The sequence below is a fragment of the Semicossyphus pulcher genome, unplaced genomic scaffold (genome assembly GCF_022749685.1).
Source record: "Semicossyphus pulcher isolate SPU_LCO1_2020_fin unplaced genomic scaffold, fSemPul1.0.p SCAF_6, whole genome shotgun sequence".
NCBI lineage: Eukaryota > Metazoa > Chordata > Actinopteri > Labriformes > Labridae > Semicossyphus > Semicossyphus pulcher.
The window spans coordinates 16233027-16256025 of record NW_027211737.1 but is presented as its reverse complement, the minus strand read 5'-3'; the positions used below and the strand labels follow the sequence as shown (position 1 = coordinate 16256025).

The 22999-nt window shown below is 42.5% G+C and overlaps 1 protein-coding gene across 1 annotated transcript in view; it reads right to left on the bottom strand.

Annotated features, from left to right (window-relative positions):
* Positions 1-2351: 2351 nt before the first annotated feature.
* ntrk2a (neurotrophic tyrosine kinase, receptor, type 2a) overlaps positions 2352-22999 on the bottom strand; it is a 95690-nt gene continuing 75042 nt past the window's right edge. The window contains exons 15-19 of the mRNA XM_069683634.1: positions 20843-21015; positions 20049-20204; positions 19560-19644; positions 9999-10157; positions 2352-7809 (exon numbers count right to left, since the gene is read on the bottom strand). Coding sequence (XP_069539735.1) covers positions 7624-7809; positions 9999-10157; positions 19560-19644; positions 20049-20204; positions 20843-21015 — 759 coding nt within the window. The 3' untranslated portion in view covers positions 2352-7623. The remainder of the gene's footprint in view (positions 7810-9998; positions 10158-19559; positions 19645-20048; positions 20205-20842; positions 21016-22999) is intronic.

Genomic DNA, 22999 nt, shown 5'->3' with positions numbered 1-22999 from the left:
GTTTTTTTTAACAACTACCAAAAAAAAATGTAGCGCAGGCTACAAAACGGTTGGAGTATTTTTTCGTTATTAGTGTATTAGTGCACCAGAAGCTCATCTGATAATGATAAATGGAGGTTTTAAATATTATGTACATTACATCTATGTTGATGTCTCTTGTTTTTAACAAGTTGGGGTTGAGTTTTAGGTGTCAACTTAAAGGCCACAAACTTGGTCCACGCAGGTACATTAACACAAAGAACAGGGCGGGTGTGGCTGCTTTCTTCCTAAAATCCACAACCATCTCCACTTAAGCTCCAGGTGGTTATCACCACACCAGGTCCCCAGATGTCAATCTCCCACCTGTAGGCAGACTTGTCCCCACCAGAGATGAGTCCAATGAGGGTGGTGTCGTACGCGAACTTCAGGAGCTCGACGGACTGATGACTGGAGATGCAGCTGTTGGTGTACAGGGAGAAGAGCAGAGGGGAAAGAAGAACGAGCCGGTGCTGATGGTCCAGGAGTCAGAGACGTGTTGGCCAACCAGATACTGTGTGTGGAGCGGGTAAACCCCGACTCCTGAGGTCTTGTCCTCTGTGATTTTAACAAAGGTAACACAGGTTGGGAACTACTGGAGTAAATTACTTTTTGCCTCGAAGGACTTGAGACACAGCTTATTAGAGTTTTTCAATGGCCACCAGAGTAAACAAACATGGCGGCTGTTTGCTACTGCATTTTCAGCTGCGTTACTGTCCGAACCAAGAGGTCAGGAATTGACATAAATATATCGAGGCACAGGGACATGATGTACTCTATGACACGTCTTGTGTTTCAGGCCTAAGTCCGTCTCCACTCTCAAGTTTGTCCTGCTTGTAGTGACTTAACTTGGATGTTTGTCTTTCCTCTGTTAGGCGGATGGTTGTGCAGCGTTTGACACTATAGGACTGAACATATATGTGCTGTTTCTCAAAGTTTCTCTGTGTCCACTTTAAATCTTAACTTTGATTTTCTGACATCACAACTTGTTTAGAAGCCAATTTTGGTCAAATATGCAACTTATGCAAATGTGATGTGGAGACTTGAGACACCCAGTGCACATACTATGTAAATTTCCTTCGCCTTAGCTAACCTCTAATAAGACTCTTTCTTTCAGGTTGTGAGGGAGAAGATGAAATGTAAGTTTTACTTTTTTCCATTTTTTCATGTGAAAAAAAAAAAAATACTGTCAGGCATAAGTTTTTATTCACATTCGCAGAGTGTTTTAAAAAATATGTCTGTAGGGGACGTTCAGTGATCAGGGGTCAGTTTAGCTCAGGCCCTGTGAACCCCAAATAGTCTGCCAGAAACTAATTAGTATAACTTACTTATTTAAAGAAAATCACTTTTCATTAATTAAAATAGCTAAAGGAAATTGCTTTATTGAGTCCTTTGGTGTCGCCTACAGTATCGTTCTCACTTTCAGACCACAGTTATTGAGGTTAAGCGTGTATTAATTGAGATCAAGAGTGAAGTAATTCTGTCCTGAGGCAGAAAGAAAAAAAACTCAACGCTCAGGACATTTTGGTTTCATGTTGAACAATTTCCGCTCCTGAACCACCTCCAAATGATCCGTGTTTGTCTGAGACACACAGTAGATCAGCTTTTACAGCCTCATCCTTAAAACTGGAGCGTGTGTCCGTTGATTAAAAGTGTTATTTACGAGGTTGATGTGCTGAGTACGGGACTTCTCCACTGTACGCCGAGGAGAGGAGAGCACTACTACCACTCGCTGCCTTAACACACGCATTCTGCTGAGTCTGTGCACTTTCCCTTCCTCCACCCACCCGCCCAAACACACTCCTTACACACTGAGGTGAATTTTATGCCTCCTCGTGCATTTCTCATTTCCTTCCCTGTGACGTTTATATTAAAAGATAAATTGTAGACTGTGTAAAAGGAACATATTAATTCAGCTGTTGCTTAATTGCATCAGGGATTTAGACGTACTCTCCTGTCCAATTTGCTTGTACAATTCCCAGCAAAAGCCCTCAGCCTGCTCCTAATCTGCACACCAAGCAAGTGTGTGTGTTTTTTTCCCCCTTTTCTTAAAAGACACTGGATTTATATTGGGATTAATAGAATGGGAGCGATGTGGCAACACTCAAACACTCCGGCTCTATCACTGAATTCAATTTAGCTTATTTTTGTGCTTCTTTCACATCGCCCTGAGCACGCCGGAGCACTTCTTCTGTTTCTTATAAAGCCCCTCAATTTCTGCCTCTCTGTTCCAGTCCCTTCTCTGTTTGCTGTCTCTCTCTCTCTCTCTCTCTCACACACACACACACACACACACACTTAAGTTTTCAGTATATTGACTGGCAGGAGCTCTGATGTGACATAACACTTTTTATTAATTACATTGTATCACGACAGACTGGTCCAAGGTCAGAAAGAAATCATCACCATCAGCACTAATCTGCATGACTGTACAGGTTCCCTCTGGTGTGTGTTTCTGAGCGTGTGTGTGTGTTCACCAGCTGAGCACTTCTTTTTGCTTCATTTCCAGCTTTTAATCACCTTGTGTGCTTTGCAATACAGATGCTTTTTACATTTTTAGGCATAGAAGTAACATTTGAACGTCTCTTTCTTACAGAAATCTCACAGTAGTTTGTCCTGCGTCCTATTTTAAACCTTTTACAATCCAAACATCCACAAAACATCCACCAAAATCCATCCAATAAACCCTCTTAACACAGAGACAAACGGCACACAACCAAATACTGATGAACAGAAATACTGCATTTAGCAAATCACAGTTTCACTTTGTCACTTTTTTTTTTTTTTTTGCAGAGAAGCAGTTTTTGTGGTGTTACATTCTTCAAGGCGCGGGGGCTCCAGAAGCATCCAAGCACAGAGGTAATCTCAAAGATGACCTTTCTGATTTTTCAGCTTTATTAGCTCAGACTGTGATGTGACGGGATTAAACGTGATATGGATCATGACACACTCAAAAGTCCTGATGTGTATCTGAGTGTGGGATTACGCTTCAAATCGATGAGTCACATGGTTTAGCCCAAACTCAGCCTGAAATGTAGGTTGTCTTGAGGCGATAAGGAAAAGAAAATGTCTATAAATATTGCTGAAATACTTTTAGAAACCCAGTTTTTAGTGAGTTGTGTCGAGAGGGAGGCTGATTTTTGAGACATGAATAAAGCAATCGAGTGATTCCATAAATCTTAGCTGCCATATTACCAACCTCAGTCCAACACGACTGGGTAAAGTCATTTATCATGAATCGGTGAACGGCGACAACAAATCAATGCCTGATTCCTCCGCTGAATCTCATTTGAACTTGGATTTGGATGATGTCTGAATCCCTCCTGACTCACTGCGGCATCAATCAGCCTTCTCTACACACACACACACACACACACAAACACACACCACCAGGAGAACAACCGCTCAGCATCCCGGGGGCAGCTGTATGTCATTTTGTGTAATTCACCATATTCACACAGGCGGCCATTTTCCTCTAACGACACGCTCAGGGTGAAAAGACTGAATGCTGTTATATGTTCAATCTGCTGTGTTCCAGTTTGCAAACTGTATTAAAACCCTGACAAACATCATCATGTCACTCTTTTCTGATGGATCAACAACTGAATTTTTGCCATATTCAAATTAAAACAACATATTTGATAACTAACTTGCTAAAACAGCTAACGTTAGCATTCAACAACCTCCTAGCTTACATTACCTTTTCATAGTGCTACATGATACTGTAGGAAAGGCATAAATTCCTAGCTAACATTCAGCGTAAGCCCCTGCTACATCAGCACAGATGCTTGCTAACTAGCTAGACTATGCTAACTTGTAAGCTGGACAAAAAGCTAGACAATTAGGAGAGGTGTACATTTGTGCTAACATTAGCCTAGTGTTAGCAAGAAATGTAGACCTTTCCTCTGATATCATGTAACACTATCAATTAGCTAGGAAGTGAATAAATGCTAATGTTAGCTGCTGTTTATTGTTAGCTTATAAATATGTTAAATTAAACCCTGATGTCCCTCCTGATTTTAACTGGGAAGCAATGAAAGCAGAGCTAACTTTGTGTCTATCTGATTTGCAACCTAGAACAAAGCAGTACAACTTCAAAATAGCATTGTAGCTTCCCTTCTGAGCGTGACATCAAAGAAAAATGGCCGCCATTTGAATCAGGTCATTTGTGAGTCCCATGTAGCTATCTCCATTTTCTCTGCCCTCCACTTCTAAGACAAAAGAAGAAGAAAAAAAAAAGTACAATCTAGTTACCGACACAGTCTCGGACACAGCAATTTGCGGCGCTTAGCCTATTTCTTTCAGCAGCTTATTCACATTTGTACATTTGTATTTTTGTTCATTCCTCTCGCTGTTATTTCATTTTACAAAAGAAAAATAAAGAAAAAGTAGCACTTTTAGAGACCAAAGTTTAAGACTATCACGTACAGTATAGGCAGCATAGAAGAGGAAAGTTGGTTGAGTAGTCTATTTTACAGTAGGTCACTTGAAGAGAGAGAAAGAGAGAAGTCTGTGATTGTCAGTCCCTCCTCGTCTGAGGTGTCCGTTCATACAGCAGTTGTTGTTTTTCCTTCATTTTTTTCTTTATTGGACCGATATCTTTGATCTGAGGCATCGATGAGAAGACAGCAGGTCTTAAGCTGGAGCTGTGTCAAAGTTTCACAGAAAGCTCCCGCGTTGTGCTGATAAGTCTTCATCAAAACAAACAGCCCTGGAACATCCTCTTCCCGTCAAAACGTCCCCGCTGTCCAACCTGACACAGTTCATTATAAAAAAAACACAGCAGGTCCGTACACACACGGTGCAGCCAGCTGGGATGTTGCTTCAACCTTCTCCACTTTCTCTTACGCGTTTGTTTCTCGCTGTTTTTTCCCGCTCTCACACGCCCTGCCCTCTGTTATTGCACAGAGTTATTGTGTTGGAGTTTTTGAATGGTGTCGAGTGCAGCGCTCACTCAGTGCAAACTCTACTTGACTGTACAGCAGGGAGGGATTTTGAGGACCTTGTTAGCCTGCCTTGTGGATGCTGCAGCCATTAACCCCTCACATTCATGCTCTGCAGAAGGCAATCATTTTGCAACATGTCACGCTGAATCTGCAGAGTGGTGAAACATCCGTCCCTGCTGTAGAGTCCTCTGTGCACGAGGACGGGCGAGGGAGCGCGACATAAAAATACACTCAAGATTATCTTACACAGTTTGCTCAAACAAAATAGGTTAAACAAGTGACCGTTATCAGTCAGTTTGTCGTTGCAAAAGGCAACATTAGATATAGAAAGAAATGTACAAAATGCTTCTTAATTTATAAATAATAATACTATAAATTAATAAAACCAACATTTTCAAGTTCACAAACATCAATACCATCAAGTGCTGTTGTTAAGAAACAAATAAGACGTTGATGTTTACATCGAATTAACATGGCTGTTAGTGAAACCCCAGTGGTTATGTCGGTAAAGAGTAAAACAAACATTAAACGTGTTTCCTTGCATGCATGAGAGCTGCTGTATATATACAGTGTGTCTGTAAGACCAGATATGTGAGCTGTGCTGTAAGTGAGTGAAGTGGTTCTCAATAATGGGGATGTGTGGTGCATTATTGAGTTTATTTTCAGTGTTGGTGCACTGCCAGTAAAATGTGTGTGTGTGGTTGAGGCCAGCCGTAGGAATGTGACGGGAGCGTGAAGTTGAAGTTGTGGCTTACAGAACACGTGCAGGCCGCAGTAATGATGGATGCTCACTCTCACTTTCTCCCTAAGGACATTCACACCTCCCTCCTCCTCCTCCTTCGTCTTCCTCTGCACGACCCGCTCGTACCTTTTCCCGCTCCCATCGTCTCCTCCTTTCTACCTCATTGCTTCCGTTCTGGACGCTCTCCCTTCCTCTCCATTTTCTTCCCCAGTATGCGTTATTACCTCTCCCCTCCGCTGCTCCCCTCTCTCCCGTGTTCCCCCTCTCCTTCACCTCTTCTCTCCCACCCCTCCATCCATCCTTCTCAGCCATAAAACAATAAGTCTTGACTGTCTGTGAGGAGACTGTGCTAATGGAGCCCATTAGGCTGTAATGAAATATACATTACACCATTACAGTGGACGGGGCCCGGCTAAAGCACTGCACCGCTCAAATAATAAAACATGCACAATTCAATTTCCTTCTCGGACAGTTTTGAGTGTCTTTCAGTGTGTGTGTGTGTGTTTAGAGGGATGACTGGTAAGGTATACAGTGTGTGTGTTGTTGTTTTGTGCGTCCCCTCCAGCACAGATGTGGTTTTCAAGGATGTCTGAGTGCTGAAAGCCTTGATGATTTAATATGGGTTGACCAAACGAACCACACCTTCTACAGCACCACCGCCCACAACACTGACCGAGATCTGACCACTCAAAAAACCCAACCTCCCTCTTCCCTCCTCCTCCTCCTCCAACACGGAGACCTCAGGATCGTCGGACAGCTGCGGACTAATCAATCAATTGACCTCCGACACGAGCGCTTGACATCACAAGTGAAGCATCTGTCACTTTGGGTGGAGGACGGGCGCGGGGGGGGGGAGTGTAGTCATCATGTTACTGTGTGCTGTGTGTGTTTGACGCCTGAGCAAAGTAACACAAAGCAGTTATGAGTGCATATATCCGTATAATCATGTTTGTTGCATGAGGAGATATTGTAGAGCAGTGCCAGAGAGTTCAAGCTTGTTGTTGTTTTTTTTTTACATTTGTAGGATTCACAATTACAATATATTAGAATACCTCGGCCTTCTTCCTGAATGTTTCTTTCATCACAGAAGTTCAGCTCGGCTCAGGCACTGAAATGTCCCAGAAATCCTCTTTTATGGTCTCACGCAGGACACCAGATTGTGTTTATGTTTCCTGTGACAGTAAATGTACCGTATATGAAGCTGTGTGTTCATCATCCCCTGTGTAGTAGTTGTAGGATGACAGTAATACTGAGAGACAGATAGACAGACGGACATATAAACGGACTGGGTGAGAAGGGGGGAAACACAGTGTCTTTATGGCTCCACATCGCCCAGAGCCATCTCCGTCGTACAGTCTCATATTTACACGAAAAAAACGTTTCGAAGCTCCCGGAAATCCTCCGCCTCCTTGAAAATTTCCGAGTCCTGTTGTCCGACAGGCAGCGAGGGATGAGTCACTAAATTTTTAGGTCCCGCTAATCAGGTTTCGTAAATTCAGCCCCAGTCGTTTTAAAGCATTCAAAAAGAAGAGAGAGAAGCTTTTTTCCCTCCAAAGTTAAATTACTCTCGGTAAATGTCTCTTCGGGAAGGAAGGAGCGGGGGAAAGGAGCAGAGATGCACAAAGGAGAGGAAATTGGCGAATTGGGAAGGAGGAAGGAACGAGGCGATGGGGGGAACGGGTTGAGGAATTTTTTTGATTGCCTTTAAGAGTTCGATAATAGCTTCACATCCTGTACAGCGGCGCGCGCGCACACTTGCACGAGCGTCGCGCACTTCATTCGCAGGTGTCACCGTGGCCACCCGAACAGAAAAAACACACACACATGCATGCAACCTGAAATGCACATACACTCTGAAGATACAGTAACCATCCACACACACACACACACACACATCCAGAACTCTCCTCCATCCTGTGCTCAGCCCAGTATATCCAGGTACACAGGTGAGGCCTTGGCCAGGTTGAGGAGCAGGCCGTGGATTTCTTTGATGTTGAGTCTCATGTGCGGCTCTCTCTGCCAGCAGCCCAGCATCAGGTCGTACACTTCTTTAGGACAGGTCCGGGGGCGCTGCAGCACCCTGCCCTGCGTTATGCACTCGATCACCTGCAGAGGAGGAAGCATCATGTTTATTATTAACTGAAGTTTCCTTTACGAAACAATTAGACAAAAAAAAGGCCATTTAAACTCCAGTGACGATGATGGAGCATCACTGCGGTGAAGTTCGCTGCAGCCGCGTACAGTGAAAATGTCACTGCGGATACATTATTAACAGAGGTGATGAAGTGATTCGACTGAACGAGATAATATGTGAGGGGGGATTCAGAGTTATTGCATAAGATTTATTTATTACAGTAATTATAAAATACAGATTTTAGCTTTAGTCTATCTGTGCGGGATGAAGAGGATTGTGGTTCAAGGAGAGGAGAGAGCTGTAGATCATTCTCGTGCAGCAGCTGGGAAAATATCTATACTGTTAATAGCCTGTGATATAATTAAGCTTCTTCATGATTATCAATTAATAGCATCAATTAAGCACCAACAAAACAGTTGTTTCCTCCAGATTGCTTCCAAAAGATTTAATTCCTGAAGATTATCCTCCAATATCTCTGAATTATTAAGAATCCAGCTTGTGAGAGGGTAATCATCGCGCTAATCAAGCTTTTCCTGTGATTGTTATTAGCTCCTAAAAGCAGAGAAATACGGATCAACTCTATATCCTGTGTAAAGGATATCTGATGTCAGAGGTCGGTGGGCTGTGAATAAAGAGAGATTTAATGGACGTAAACGGGAAAAGAAGACCATAAAAAAGGCTAAAGGTTGAGTTCAAAGGGAGCCTGACGTGGTCAGAAAGCTGTAACCAGAGTTGAGGGCGTCGTGTGGGCGAGGAGGACGAGGTTGAGGTGAAGGTGAAGGGTTGAAGGGCTCTGACATGCTGGTTTGTTTTACGGAAACTGGGTCAAGACCTGAGCGTAGTGAAGGGAAGATTAGCAAGAAGAGTCGTCAATAATTCAGAAGAAACAGGCAATTGTTTACTTATTTATTTATTTGTTTACTAGGTTTTTTATGCTGATACAGAACAGCTGCTTTTTATCTAAACTTAGTGTACAGGCTCCAGATACGTTTTAGGCTGGTAGCTTTTTAAAATATTGTACAAGTTGGTGGATTTGGCATCATGTTATAGCAGAAAACTGAAGTAATTAATAGAGATGAAATCATTAGTCCAATATTTAGTCCATCTGCAGAAAACTAACCCCTTAATATTATCTCTTTTTTCTCCCTTTCCCTTGTATTTTTCGTTTTTACAAATCACTTACACGGCTCAGCCTCTTGTACAGTATTTGGTAACTTTGGTTTCTCCATTTGAATTTACAGTTTCTGTATGTTGATAACAATGTCAAAGCATGCGTCTGTTCTGTCTAACCCACTGGCAGGTCACTGCCCGTTGAAGGGTTGAAACACAAACCGTCTTGAAAAACTGTTAATTGTTTTATTTCTCAAGCAAAAATATAAAACAGCAGGATCCAGTGTCTGAAATGTGATAATTATATTACGCTAAATTGATTATTGGAATATTACTTGTATTTTTTTTTTTGAGTAATCTTCAAAATAATGACTAGTTTTTTAAGATAAGATAAGGAAAGATAAGATTAACCATATCTGTTAGGATGGACTTAATCCTGGGGGAAATCGTTTGCAGCCGTTCAAAGTAGGAAAGAGTGCCAATAAGAAAATCAATAAAGGTGCCAGGATGAAAATATCAATAAAGACATATCTAAAAAAAAACGCTAAATCCAAATAAATACAGTCTAAATATAAAATGTGTTGTGTTTAATATTGATGGAAATCCTCAGTGGCTGTGTCCCTGTATGCTATGAAAATATGGGACAGCATATTTTAAGTATGAAATATCCTCTCCACTAAAAACGTAAAACACGTCTCCTTGTTTCGAGCTCCTCAGCTTCAAGACTAATAAAACTTACTGAATGATTCAGGAGTTAATAATGTGACGTCTCAGGCCAACAGGTTCACACAGTATGATAAACCTGAGCACAAATCTGATCATATATCTAGTTTCATTTCTGAAGGACTGAAATACTTAAACCTTTTGCTTTCAGTCGCTTATGAAGCTGAAGGTGCTTAACATTAACATACATAAAGATACACATTTGTGATGATGCAATTACCTCCCCAAGATGGATGACACACCTTCACAGCACCTATCTTTTGTGTCTGCTGGTGTGTTCAGGTGTGGTGAAAACCTGTACATTCAGAATAACTGTTTTTCACTGTACCTCGTTATTGGAGAGCTGGTACCAGGGCTGTTTGCCGTATGTGAAGATCTCCCAGAGGACAACTCCCAGACTCCACACATCGCTCTCTGTGGTGAACTTTCTGTACATGATGCTCTCAGGAGGCATCCAGCGGATTGGCAGCATGGTGTGACCTCCGACCTATGAACACAACACACAGACACACGCAGAAAGAGAGAGCGTAAAGTCAGTACAGTGTACAGTGAACACACGGAAGAATGAGGATCTAGAGAGCAGCTCAATATTCTCTTCTCTTCTATTTTATTCTGCCACGTCATGCATTTCGGATGCATGGTCATGCAGCTTCACACATTCCTCACAGGGGTCCAATACATTTTAAAGTGGCGCTGCAAACATTTCAGTCCTCCAAACTGCAGCTCGTGCAGCCGGAGGCACTGAAGTGAGCAGGCTTCATGGTGTGATGGTACGGCACAGAGGATTGCATCATCGCTGTGACTGTAGCACACCTCGCTGCTGATCAGTGTATAATTGAATCCCACTGAAGGATACACTGATGAGTAAGCACAGTCACACAAATACGCTATATGGAAACTACTGTATATGTCATTGAGCACACTAATTAAGTCTATCACCGTTATTAGATTCATTTTAAATGTAAATTAACCCAAAAGAGAAAAAAACTGCTGGATGAGGAGCCAAATGTATGCTTTAAAGGGCCAGTTCGCAAATTTTCAACGTCAATCCTATTATGCTATTATGGGGAGCTAATGCTATTAGCCTCCAGTGTCGTCTCATTCAGAATTGTCAGGTTTAAAATGTAGACTGCAGACCTTAAGCAGCTAAACGATAATATTTCACTCCAGCGTCTCTCGCTGGGCTGTTCCTTTCAGAAGGAGGGACGCAATGCACGCTGGGTGTTGTAGGAATGTAGAATGGGAGAAACCACGAGCTGTTTGTACAACTTTCTCCACAGCTATGGCAGCAATTTGAAATGTTATTGCTTCTATTGATTACAGAGAACACCAGCTTTGACTGACAGTGGCTTTTTCCAGGGGCGAATTGCTCCTTTAAAATGTCCATTTAATCATAGTGCACTGCTCGTTTCCTGTGTGGGTTAAATTAAAATAGTATTTAGATCTTAAATGGTAGCATCAAACAACAGCGTAAATTCCAGCATTTCTCTCAACACAGAAATCAGCTAATCCTGCTCAGGACCTGACAGGTACTCTGAGACGTCTGGTCACTTTATTAAACTCTAATCTGGACTGAGCCAAAGCCGCCTGTTTGATTGTTGTCTTCATCTGCTCTGTTGAGGCCTCCACACACTGTACTGTGACTGTAGCTTCAAACCGAACTGTGTTGGTGTTAGAGCATGATAAATGTTCCCGTGCTTGAAGGGACAAAAGGTGAGCGAGCCTCTCAGTCATCACGCACACGCTCACATGTAATTACAGCATTACGTTCGGATAAAAGCTCTGATGTTTTACATATTAACGTGTTGGCACGCAGCCATAACAACGAGCTCCTCCTCTGTTAAACACGTTAGATTTCCCAGGGCTTGAATTTTTAACCCTTGCATGCTGGAAGTGAGAGTGAATGCAGCCTCACCCTGTGCTCTGACTCCCTTACACTGAGCCTCCTCTCTCCCCGTACTCGTCCTCCGAACATGAATCTACCGACCCGTCTGCGCTCCATTGCTCCTCTCAGATAGCACAATCCATTTTCTGAGCTTTATGCCCGTTATTAATGGCTTGGCACCCACACTTGGTCTGTTTCTTTGTTAGTCAGTGGGTTATTTAATGGAGTAATAAAATGTGCACGGTCACACAGATAGCCATCAGGTTCACTGGTGCGCCCGGGGAAACATATCTGCCCCCGTCTCTGCAGCTCTTACTCCTCATAACCAGGCCCTCGCTCTTCTGCCTTTAACGCCGTGTCTCACTGCTTGTTTTTATCTTTCTTATCTGCTTTTCTGTCTCTGGCTCGGTCAAATAAAGAGTGCTTTATTGGCACGGCCTTAATGAAGGAGAGTATTGCCAAAACAGCGCGGAACAAGGGTTACAATGTAAGAGTGATAACACAGAGTACAATGAAAAAAAAGCAATGAATCGTGTTACAGATAAGCCTACATTTGATACACAGAAACACACTATACCACTCTGTTTATTGTATAACACAAGCTTTCATTGATCGTTGGGACATTTAGAATTAAAATGCAGTGTCTCAAAATGCTAAGATGCTGTGTAACTCTTTTTCTGTGTCCGAGACTAGTCCCTTATTTACGACTCTGTAGCAAATACTTCATATTTTAGTCCACAGTGACCAGAAACTATTCTTAACTTAACTTTTTCTTGCTGCTATAATAAATATGTTTAAAAACTTGTTCTTATAGAAAGAATATTTGTAGTAGTTGTCGTAATAACCTTGAAGATTTTCATGTCAATAAATGTCTGTTAAGTCACTATCTATCGCCGAATGAGGTAACACAATGGTGATTGAGCCTATGGCCCACTGATGAAAGCCTTTGCATTTGCAGTATATAGTATTATTAAAGACTGGTGTACTTGCGTGGGAAAAAATCACAAGCGGCGCCCAGTTAGTGACGTGTTTTTCATCAGCCAGCAGTGGCTGGTCTGCCAGAGAGGGTAGGCGGAGCTAAGCGGCTGCTTTTCTGGTCTCTGCAAGTGTTGCGAGTAAACAGTAATCTACTATGTCTGAACAAACAAAGAAAAGATCGATGACTACAGATACAACTTCAACAATATGTGAAAATCCAGAGTCACACATGCAACACTGTCTGGATATCCGGCAAGTGTGCGCCCACAAGTACAGTTTATCGCCACAGGTGCCGCCAAAGAGAATGAGATCTTCGAGGTAACAACTTTAATATTTATATGGAGTTAATTTTGTGTCTTTATTATGCAAGCAAACAGAAAAAAAAATTCTATTTCAAATGAAATAAATTTGTAATAAGAAATGTATTTATGCGCATCTAAATCTTTGTTTGAGTTTTAATCACATTTATTTTCTTTAGAAAAAACATTTTTTTTGATTGCAGTGTGGAAAGTTTTGCTTTGCTCTTCTGTTTGACTGCATAATAAAGACACAAAATAAACTCCGTATTACACCCACAAACAGGTAACAGGCAGGTTGCTTAGCAAAACCAACAGAAAATGCTAGCGTTAGCTTAATTTGCTAATACAGGAGCCTAAAGAATGTTTTGATTGAAGAGTAAAAGCGTAATGGATTAATGTTCATATGTTCCCTGACACACAATTCTGTTTAATAAAGATGCAAACTAAGAGGATTTTAAATCACGTATCCAAAGAAAAACAAAAACAAAACACCTCAAATCAGACAAAATGAAGACATAATGTCGGTTAGGTGTTTCCCTAGTTATTATAAACTGTGTAAATACAGCTTAATCTAAAACACACATTTATTCAGATATGCATACAGAAATAAAGTAAAATCACAGTTTCTTTGTTTATTATATATAGTATTATAGTAAACAGATTGTTATTCTGGACACAGCCGTTGTTTATTCTATCCAGCTCTCTTTTTCTGACAGTATTTATTCACTGAGGTGTCTGAACCGGCTGGTACGCATTAGTCTTTTTGTTTTATTCATCATGGCTGATCATTTCCCCTGATGGTCTGAAATATTAATACTGGGCTCTTGAACTGCGGGGCCTCTCTTTTTTTATGTGTGTTAACCATGTGTGTGTGAGCGCTGTGAGGGAGCGTGAGGAGGAGCAGTGTTTATAAAACAAGGCTGGATTTAAATAAAGAGAGAAAGAAAGGAAAACGAAGGCGCAGAGATGGAAAGCCTCACATTCCTCTTCTTGTCATTGGGCGTGATGGTGCATCAAATATTAAGGAAGTCATGTTAACAGTGACGCAATGGTTCTCACTGAAGTAAAGACAGTGCGTCTCTCTGTCATTCAGCTCTCTCTCTGTTTTCTCTTTGCTGTCAGCAGCTTTGTCGTCAGTCTTTGTCTCCTCTGCTCTTTCTCGTTCTCACCTTCCCTCACCGTCTGTGAGCCCGCCTGTCTGTCTGTCTCTCTCTCTTTCTCTCGCCCTCCCTGTCTGATAAATATGCATCATTACAGCTACACACTAACGCCGGAGACTTCCAGGAAAGCCTAAAAGAAAGACAAGTGATAAATAAAGCAGAGGAGGGTTCGGGATCCCTGTAGTGACCTCCTGGATGTATCCACGGCAACTGGGTTTAAAAAGAAAGCATTATGGGATGTGGTGTGGGCGGGACTTGTGTGACTAACTCCACCTACTCTTTGTTGCTCAGAAACCCTACCTTAATTGCCCTCTGTGTTGCCATGGAAACAGAAACTCTTTCCAAGAATGCTGGTGTGTGAGGTGTGTGTGTGTGTTCATGGTGAATAGAGCTTGCTCTCCTACCCGCCCTCAGTTAAAGTAAAATGGTTGACGTATAGGCTGTTTATGCGAACGATGATGCTGCTCATGTCAAATTAAAGTTTCTGGTTTAAGTAAATTAAAGCGTCTAATTGTCAAATTAAAAACAATATGAATTCTTACAGTCGCCGAGCTGCTGTGGGCTCGTTTTTTAAGAGCTCAGAGATAATAATAAGCTGTCATTTTTTCCCCCGTCTCATAATCGATTCAGGACGGGGCTGGTGCTGTTAAGGTTAAAAGGCCAAACTTAATTCCACTGGTCATGTGTGTATCTAAAAAAAAGAAAAGAAAAACACATTTCTATTCATCCTGTTCACCTGGGGCACTACTGTAGATATGATCATAAACCTTCAGTAACATATTGAAAGTAGTAGTACGTTGGCAGCTAGTCCATGTGTCCAACTAACAACAGTCGTTCAATTTAACAAATACTTATGTTTGCTACATTTTGTACATCAGTGCGTGACCCTGTCTGACCCCGTCTCACTGCATTCTTAACTCCCTGACATAAAACACACACCGCGGTTACAAACTGTCTTTACAAAACACACTGAAACACAACTCGACCAATCAGGCAGCTGGGCCTGTGGCCCTCAGCTCAGTACCATACCGGGCTCCACGCTCAAGTTGAGATAAGATAAGGCTTTATTTCTCCCACATTGGGGGAAATACACTTGTTACAAGAGCTCAAAGTAAAGGACATGGGGAAACAAGTAAATATGCAACATCTGGTTCACCTTTTGATAAGATCGGTCGGATTTTCCAAAATAAAAGCTTTTGCAAAACGGCTGCAGCTTGGTTATTTTAAGGCAGCAAAACTGAGGGGTTAGGTGGAGGAAAGAGATCCTGCTTTGGGTTTAAAAAGTACAACCGTACGTACACTAGCTAACTTATGTTACATAGCTAACAAACTGTATCTGACAGAACTTGTACGTAGGCTACATTACTAATGTATGTTTCGCAATTTAAAAAGTCCAGTGTTTTTTTGAGCCTCCCATCCATCACCGTCACCCCCAAGCAGACTTTTTCATGCTCTTCATACTACATCACCTGACGTAAGCGCCACATCAAAACAATAAGTTAGAGACAGAGAACATAAATGATGCTCGAGGGGAAAGTACAGCATCGTATTTTGAAGAGTTGTGCCAATGACCGAGCTGCTGTATTCGACGACTTGGGAGAATGGGAGACGACTTGGGTTGAAATGTTCAACAATGGGATTAATTCAATGCCTAAAGATTTGGTTCATACATACGTTAGGACTGTAATTTTGAAGTGTGGTTTGTGCTTTAAATTTACATATTATTTAGAATTACAAAATAAAATGTTATCAGTTAAATTTTAGTTCGATTATTGTTATGGTTGATTTCTTTTTCTTTTTGCTAAAGCATCGCTTAGTTTTGATGTAGATCTCTTCATACGGACAGTGGTGTTTTGTCTGTCCACATGCAGGCTGCCTCCTCTCCTCTCCGGCCTCTGCAGGTGCTCCATTAAGAAGCTGTTTGCCTGAGCTGGTTGGGACCCAGAGATGGGTTGTAAAAAGAAAAAAAAAACCCCACCAGCCAAATGACTGTGCAGAGATTGTTTAGCTCTGCTTTGTTGCCAGTGTTTCTCAACAGTCTGTGTCAGCAGCGTAAAGCAGTCAGGCTGCAGCCTTAAAACCCAAGCAGACATTTAATTCTCTTTTATCCGACACATTCGGGCTTTAAATCAGTCCGGGGGAGAACAGGAATAAATGTGTGGGTCCATCCACGCGCCAGCTCCAGCTGAGCTCGCATACAGTGAAAATGAGCTGCAGATCTGAATGGAGGCATCCTGTACGTCTTCTGTCAGCTTCATTGTGTAACAGGGGATTCAGTGACGTCACCACAGCCCACTCACACACACATAAGTGTTGGATGTGTGTGTGTGCATGTGTGTTTGGGGGGGGCTCCAATTCCTCTATGACTCATCTTTGCTCCTGTCTGACGCAAGAGCATGACTGGATCCTTGCACCCCCCAGCAACACACACACACACACACACACACACACATGCACACACACGGCTCTATGTCTCTCCTGGATGCTGAAACACGGCTGGATCACTGTGTTTTACCTCCCACCATCCTGTACCTCTCTCCTGCTTTGCTGTTTTCCCCCGTCTGTCTCCCTTCTCGTCCTTTCCTGTCATTTCTCGCTGTTTTCCTCCGTCTCTTATTTCCCGCTCTGTGGTCGTCTCAAGCTGCCGAATGTGTTTGTGTTTGTTATTGACTCTCCTGTACGCCGTACACAGGCACATCTCTCCCATTATCGCTCTATTACTTCTTTTTCTCCTTTTGTATATTTATTTGTGTCTTATTTTCTCCCTCCCTGGCCTCCCACCCTTTCCCCTCCATCTCCTGCTTTTTCTCCTCTTTCATCTCTTTGCCACCCTCCTGCCTCCCATCTCCCACACCTCTATCCTCCCCCCCCCTCCTCCTCTTCCTCTCGTACTGCCTCAGCATACTAAACACAAGTTCTCTGATTACTTTTTCTTCCTGAGAAAACGCTGGATACAACTCAGAGGCTCGCCGCCGCTGCCTCCTACCATTGCCATGACTACAGCCTCGGCGCTTATTGAGAAGGGGTGAAAGGAAGTAGGAGGAGGGGGAGGGGGAGGGGGGAGGGGGCGCTGTGTGTCGTCACTCAGATATAATACAAAAGCCACGGAGGATCGTTTTTAATTTGATGCCAAATATATCTAGATAATCCAGATTTAATCTCAGCAGCGTCCAGAAAAAGACCAGTGAAGTCATTTTCCATGTGAGACAGAAAATCGTGGCCTTTGGACTTTTTAACATTGTGTCGCAGGAGGCCAGGAAAGGTATTTTACATGTTGGGAAGATGTGTGAAATATGATTCACAGTAAAATGAAATAGCAAACAGGGACGTCTACAACAGATGGAGTCTCTTGAACTTGAAAAATACCCAGAATTTCTAATATTTGCATGCAACTGTCTCATAGATGCTTTCTATTGGAGAATGCATGTTTAAATATATGGGGATAATTGTGTATATAAATTGGAAAAAGGAGAGCTATAATCTATAAAACTGCTTTTCCTGACAAACTTAAGATGACATCACTCTTTTGGAATTTTTAACCTCCAACCTCGTTTTCACAGGAGCAGGTGAGCCGCGCGTAAAGGAGTTATGAATGACACCTTAACTACACTGCTTCACTTAAAAGCTTTTAAAATAGTGGCATACGAAGGTCCATATTTAATACGTATGTACAAGAAGTCCTCTCTCTCCGTGTTTCTGTGACAAGCTTGTGTAGAGACGCTACTTGCGACAGGTAGGCTACGGAAAGGTGCGCAGGACTAAGGGGAGGATTTTTCAGTTATCATTCAATTGTGGATGAAGATCTGCCCAGGTATAGTCTATATGTGGGTAATCTCTATTTACAGATTCTACATAGCAGGCAGGGACGCGGATTTCTGGAAAGGCGAGTGTTCTGGTTTCCGTTTGAACTACGCTTGTAGTCCGAGTAGTTTTGACCAATCACGTATCAGCAGGCTGCAGCCTATGCAAGAAAAACAGTCTGTGAGGAGATCAAAAGCAGGCGGAACGTAATCCGACAATGATTTAGCTTCTTATTAATCTCTAAAAACAGACATCTGCAGTAAGTTCAGCTAACAATCTGTTCTAGATCTAAAATTTTACTTGAGATGAATTCCCATTTCACTGTGTCACGAAAGCCGTTCAGCGTTTGGATTTCCCGGCTTCCTCGAATGCGTCGGATCGATACGACATCCGTTCAACAAACAAGCATTTTAAAAGTTTTCTTCTCCTCTGGAGGACAGACCTGACAAAGCTTGAATTTTAACTTCAGCTCTAACAGCCGATGGGATCCGAGATTGATATGTGGGAAACTCTGGGGGAAGTAAATCTCCCTTGTGTGTGTACGAAAACCAAAAAGTGTGTGTTTATCGCGGTAATGACGGTATTGCAAAATCCATGTAGTCGCAGAACGTGACACTGGTGACGGTATTACCGCGGTTTTACCGCCCAGCCCTAAACTAAACTGAGCTTTTTTATTGTGGCGGTAAATAAAAACATGATTTTACATCAAAAAATAAAAACCATCAATCAGTGCTGTTACTGAACCTAACATCCATCTAATGACCTACAGATCATTCTTATCTTTCTGAATGTCACTCTTCAGGTTATTATTTGTCCAAACGAGAGATTTATTTTCCTGTCATTGAACGGCTGCTCCTCCCTCTTCCACTCCTTCTCCCTCCTTCTCCTCCGAGGTCTCTGTCGCTGTCACTCATGTCAGCGTGTCACAGTGAACGGGAGAAAGGGCAGGAAAAAGTGGACAGTCACTATCAATCAATCAACGATTTATTAGATTTCTGCCTTTTGGAAAGGTGACAGATTGCTGTACGGAAGGAAAACACACACACACACACACACACACACACACACACACAGTCTCGTGCACCCGAGGCTTATCCTGACACTCACGGTGGAGCTGCTAAATGTCCCTGCGAAACACACACACACTAGCACACAAATGTGCACCATTACATGTATTGTTTTTGTGAGTGACTGTCTCCCATTCCTTTTTGCAATGCTGCCCTTTCTCCGTCACCCCCATGATGGGAGGGAGTGTGTGCTGCATCCTGTTGACCTGCACTTCCTGCAGAGTCAATAAATCAGTTGTGAATAGATGCAGGGCTGTAAATATGTTTGCTGCCATAATGTGTATATGTTCAGTATATAGCGCTGTAGAGTCTGCATTAAGTACACATTTCATACAGGCTTCAAACAACAGGTGTATACTGGCCTCAGTGGCAGAGAGTGTTGCAGTGCTTCTCCAAACGAACAGCCCTTATTTTACACACATGTATGACCTAACAAAGCACGCTACCACTCTTCCCTCCCCCTGAGTCCATTCAATTATACCCAGCGTGGCCTCACAGTCAGCTATACACAGCTACATATATGTTTAACTTCACTGCACTACTCTCCGTTTAATTGACCTACCACAGCAAGCTTCTTATTGTAACTCTGCTGGAGTCCGTCAGTCATGCCCATGCAGGGGAGGAGCAGAGAGGGACCCATGCAGCAGGGAGGAGGGGGCTAAAAAAGGGGCCAAAAAAGATATCGACACATACACCTACCCTGTAGTAGTCAGTGCTGTAGACGTCTCTGGACATGCCAAAGTCTCCGATCTTTACCAGCAGGTTCTCACCCACCAGGCAGTTCCTGTTGGGAAACAGAAGCAAACATGAGAACAAAGCAAAACACCAGGATTTTGTGAGTTTAAAAACAGATGTTCTACATAGATTTAGTTAGAATGTAGTGTGGTTAATCTCTTCCATATACTGTTTATTATTATAGCTGACAGAGGTGTAGATGTCTGCCCAAATAGCTCCACACAGTAATCAATCTTAAGGCTCAATACAGTCGAGTTCAGTGAAGAAATCCCAACGTAATCTTTACTTCCTCCATGCACCATAATGTAAACACATCGGATACCTGTTTCTTATGGGTCTTTTTTACTTCCTGCTGTTGGAAATCTTGGTTAAAACACTTGAAAAGCCTGCACACACAGGCCAATCAGGCCAATTGAACCCACCCTGAGGGTAGTAACAGAGTAACTGACAAACCTGGTGGCCAGGTCACGGTGCACAAAGTGCTGTGATGCCAGGTAGACCATGCCGGAGGCTATCTGCTGAGCGATGTGCAGCATCTGAGACTGGGTCAGCTCCACAGGTCTGGTGGTCTGACCCTCCGCCATTAGAACTGCATCCGGACCGTGAGCCCTGTGAGGAGACAAGTGATGGGTGTTAGTATCATGTTGTTCCCTGTTGTTTGTGCTTTCTATGTAGTGTTGCTAGCTATCCAGCATGCGAAATACCACCTGCTCCACGAAGAGGGATTGTTTAGGAGATTAAATATTATTATGGTGTATTATGGTGCTTAACATTTTAAGATACATACATATATAATGTTACAATGTTGAATGTTCAGACTAAACATGGGGGAAGTTTCACATCTGTAGGTGAAAGTATGTTGGAGTAATCCCCAGGTTTCTCAGCTCAGTCTGCAGGCTGCTGTGAACGCCAGGTTTCACACAGTTTTTTAAACACGCTGCACTTTGTGACGTCACAGACTGCAGCCAATCAGAAGAAAGTGGGCTTGTAGGGGTGGGGCTTCTGAAAGGGACAGAGCTGACTGAGTCGTTTCAGGCAGAGGCTGTATGAGGGCCTGCACAGAGCACCAGTGTGAGGAAAATGAGGAGTTTTTTAAACTGTAAATTATGCTAAGCTACTCCACAGGTATCACAGAATAAAATATGAGGCTTGAAATTAGCATAATACCCCCCTCCCTTTAAGATATGTTTCAATATAACAGCTGCTACTTTGAGGACATTTTAATGTAATGGGGAAAGGAGTCTTGCCTGAGGAACTTGTTGAGGTCTCCATGCTTCATGTATTCAAACACCATGATGAGAGGGTCGCTCTCCACGCACACGCCATAGAAAGTGACAATGTGTTCATGCTGGAGGTTGGTCAGCAGCTCAGCCTCCCGGTGGAAATCCTTCCTGGCATTTTCACTGGCCTCTTTCAGTGTCTGCACACACACACACACACACACACACACACACACACACAGAAGTGACATTTTAATACACTGACAAATTAAAAAGTCACACTATGCAGCGTACACTATTTCCAATTAGTCATGTTCACAGTGCAACCAGTCTGCTCCAATTTATTTGGCTGATGTCCAGCAAAAATGTAAGTGTCTTGCCTTGTAAAAGTGAGTTACAGCAGCTCGGCACACACAGCGTGAAATTGCAGGCGCGGAGCAAAGGCTGCTACGTCGGCAGAGCGGGAAAAAAATGAGTCATTTTATATTAATGCAAGCCATTACAAAGTACAACACTGTTTACATTCATTATATTCCCGGGTTCCTTTTAAAACTACTCTTGGTCTCCTGTCCATGAATCAGGAAACCTGTCAGAGAGGTTGTGTAACACAAGCATCTGTGACACAGACAGAGAGAGAGAGGGAGAGAGAGAGAGAGAGAGGAGGAGATGCAGGAAATGAAAGTGATCCGGGGTCTCGTTTTATTTCACATCAAAAGAAGAAAAATATAGAAAATTCCTCTTGTCCTACATGAATAATTGATTGTCCTCCTACAATATATGATATGGATATACGTTCGCTTTCCTCCTTGTATGTATGTGTGTGTGTCTATCTGTGTGCTAACATCACACATTGGAGCTCCTATTACAAATAAAGCTTTAAAGGACGAGCAGAAGAAAGCTCAGGAAGGAGGAAATGACCCGCGACCTTTCAGCAAGAACGCTGAGATACCAGAAAATGAGACGGCTCAAACTCCACCCACACGCATCTAAGTGATCATGAGAGCGAGGGCTGCTCATGTACATTACAGGGTGTAATGTGATATTACATGATGATTGTGGGGCGGATTATTACTGTATGGATACTGTATGAAAGCTTATGCTCCAACCTCCGATTGAAATGCGATATGAGACATGTATGGGAAGTCTGCGCTGGCTGACTGGGTTGAATTTGCTCTGATGAGAGTGTCTTTGTTTCGTCTTTCAGTTTTTTTTACTTTGTGTGGCTGAATTTGTTGTTTGCCTTCCTCAAGAGGATGTGCGTTATACGAATTATAAAAACATTGATACTGGTGCCAGTTTAGCTCAGCGGTTAACTCGGCGGCCCATTTACAGAGGCTACAGTCCTCGATGCGGCAGCCCTGGGTTCAACTCCCACCCTCGGGCCTTTGCTGCATGTCATCCTCCGAACCCTCTTCGCCTGTTTCCAACCCTATCCACTGTCCTCTATCACTAAAGGCATAAAAAAGGATGAGAGGATTTAAATATCGTAATAAATGGTTGATACTTCAAATGATTGTTGTATGCATAGGTCAGTTAAAGGACATCAAAATGAACTTGGTTAGGTTGCCAGTTTGTGGAAATGTCTTTGATTGTGTTTATCCCTTGAATGTTGTAATAATGCAGTTATAAATCAATTAATGAATACTCATTGATTTGTTGTTTTCTAAGACGCCAGCAGTCTGTTATTAATTATGACAGTATGAAATTAAAAGCTAAAAAACAAAGCAAGTGTCACATTTGAGGAGGATAAACTCCAAAAACCCAAACTGGCAACCCAAAATTTCTTATTTTGTTTAATAGCGTTTCTGTAAAGCATTAGCACATGTTAAGTCAAATCTCAAGTTTCGTTCTCTTTGGCGCCACCTATGGCGATAAATGGTGATTACGGGAGCACACTTCCCGGATATCCAGACAGTGTCGCATGTGTGACGTCCACAGTCGGCTCCGGTTGTAACTCTTGATTTTCCTCGCTGACGGTCGCTTTCCTTTTTAGACTGTTTGCTTCATCTGAGCGTCAAATTTGTTTCTTTTTCTTTGTATTTTCACTTATTGTTGAAGTTGTATTTGTAGTCATCGATCTTTTCTTTGTTTGTTCAGCCATAGTAGATTACTGTTTACTCGCAACACTTGCAGAGACCGGAAAAGCAGCCACTTAGCTCCGCCTACCCTCTCTGGCAGACCAAC